The sequence below is a fragment of the Herpailurus yagouaroundi genome, unplaced genomic scaffold, assembly GCF_014898765.1.
Source record: "Herpailurus yagouaroundi ecotype Mexico unplaced genomic scaffold, PumYag 73493, whole genome shotgun sequence".
Taxonomy (NCBI): domain Eukaryota; kingdom Metazoa; phylum Chordata; class Mammalia; order Carnivora; family Felidae; genus Herpailurus; species Herpailurus yagouaroundi.
This window is the reverse complement of record NW_024421035.1, coordinates 1-1,537: the sequence shown is the minus strand read 5'-3', so window position 1 is coordinate 1,537 and position 1,537 is coordinate 1. Positions and strand designations below refer to the sequence as shown.

Genomic DNA, 1,537 nt, shown 5'->3' with positions numbered 1-1,537 from the left:
GGGGTGGGGGTCTGCGGTGCAGGATAGGGCACCTGGAGGAACAGGGGTCATTAATGGGGCTTGAGTTATGTATGGGGTTCGTGATGGCACAAGAGGTAAGGGGCGGCGGGAAGTGAGGCGGGCATCCAGGGGAGGGCGCCCCCTCCCGGCGCTCACCCGCCACCTGCAGGCTGACTGCAGCGCTGCCGAAGTCCCGGATGCTCACAAAGCAGGTGAAGCTGCCCTCATCAGCTACCCGCACTCGCTGCAGCCTCAGGGACGCGTTGCCCTGCGCCAGCAGGTCGGGGAAGAGCGCGGTGCGGTTGGCATAGGCGCTGCCCTGGTCCCGGCCCTCGGAGAAGCTGTGCACCAGCTGTTTGGTGTCCGTCAGCTGCCAGATGAGGTTGAGCTGCGCCAGGCTGAAGCCGGGCTCGGGTGAGAAGGAGCAGCGCAGGGTAGCATCGGTGCCCACCAGGGCCACCACGGGGTCTTCGGGGACCTGGACCTCCACGGCGCCTGGGGGCGAGGTTGGGTAGGCGGTAAGGAGGGGCGGGGACAAGCCGGGGTACCAGCCCACAGCCTCACAGATCTCCTCCTCTATTAACTCCCAGTTCCTGGTCCATCTTCCCAGTTTCTTTCCAGACCCAAAAGCAGATTGAGTTTCCAGATTCCCAGACGTGGAGTCACCCTAATCTTATGACAAGAATCACAGCAGCTTGGCCTTGGCCTGATAATGCCTCTCCCCGGGGGCCAGTCCTAGGGCAGCATCCAACCCTAGCACAACCCCCCTCCCCTGAGATGGATCCGTTTCCCTCTCTTATCCGTACGCTCTCTGCTGAGATCTGAATGCTTCTCCATCCTTTCCAGAGGTTTCCTGAGCCTTGGAGTCAGGAAACCCGGAGAGCGGTAGAAGGCCTGTGGTCGTTGTCCTCACCCCCACCACCAACGTGAGTTTCCCCGCCTCCCCATCCTGTTTATCTTTCCTGTTATCATTACAAGAATGCCGCTGTTCTGGGAGACTGAAGACAGGGAGCGAGATTCAAATCTTGCAGCCTCTGCTGATAGGACCCAAACATCCCGCCCTCACTGGAGATTTAAGCAAACCAAAACCAAAACCAAAACCAAAAACCTGTGGGGCTTCTCTGGGGCGTGATGGTGACGGAGCCATGAGCGTCCTGCTGCAGCACAGGGTTGCGCACCAGGCAACTGTAGGTGCCATTGGCGCCCAGCACCACCCTCAGGACACTCCGCACGTCGAATAAGCCCTGCTCATTGGCCATCTGCGACGTGGTCACGTTGCCGGTCAGGGGCGCACCCTGCCCGTCCTGCCAGAACACCTCGGCCTCCGGATAGCCCCGGTAGCTGGAGCACGTGATGGTCACCATGTCCCCGGGCCGCAGGTCCTTGTTGGGCTCCAGGGTCATGCTGGGCTTCGAGTAAGGAGCTGGAGTGGGGCAGAGGGTAGAGGGCAGGGGTCGAGGTAAAGCAAGGATGGGGGTGGGGGTCTGCGGTGCAGGATAGGGCACCTGGAGGAACAGGGGTCATTAATGGGGCTTGA

General features: G+C 61.2%; 1 protein-coding gene across 1 annotated transcript; it reads right to left on the bottom strand.

Moving 5' to 3' along the window:
* Positions 1–4: 4 nt before the first annotated feature.
* On the bottom strand, positions 5–1,442 carry LOC121026314 (CD276 antigen-like; the record flags this gene model as incomplete). Its single annotated transcript, XM_040469175.1, has 2 exons — positions 1,109–1,442; positions 5–495 (listed from the first exon to the last, which is right to left on the bottom strand). Coding segments are annotated over exons 1-2 (786 nt in total), but the record flags the coding sequence as incomplete, so codon positions are not given.
* Positions 1,443–1,537: the final 95 nt, after the last annotated feature.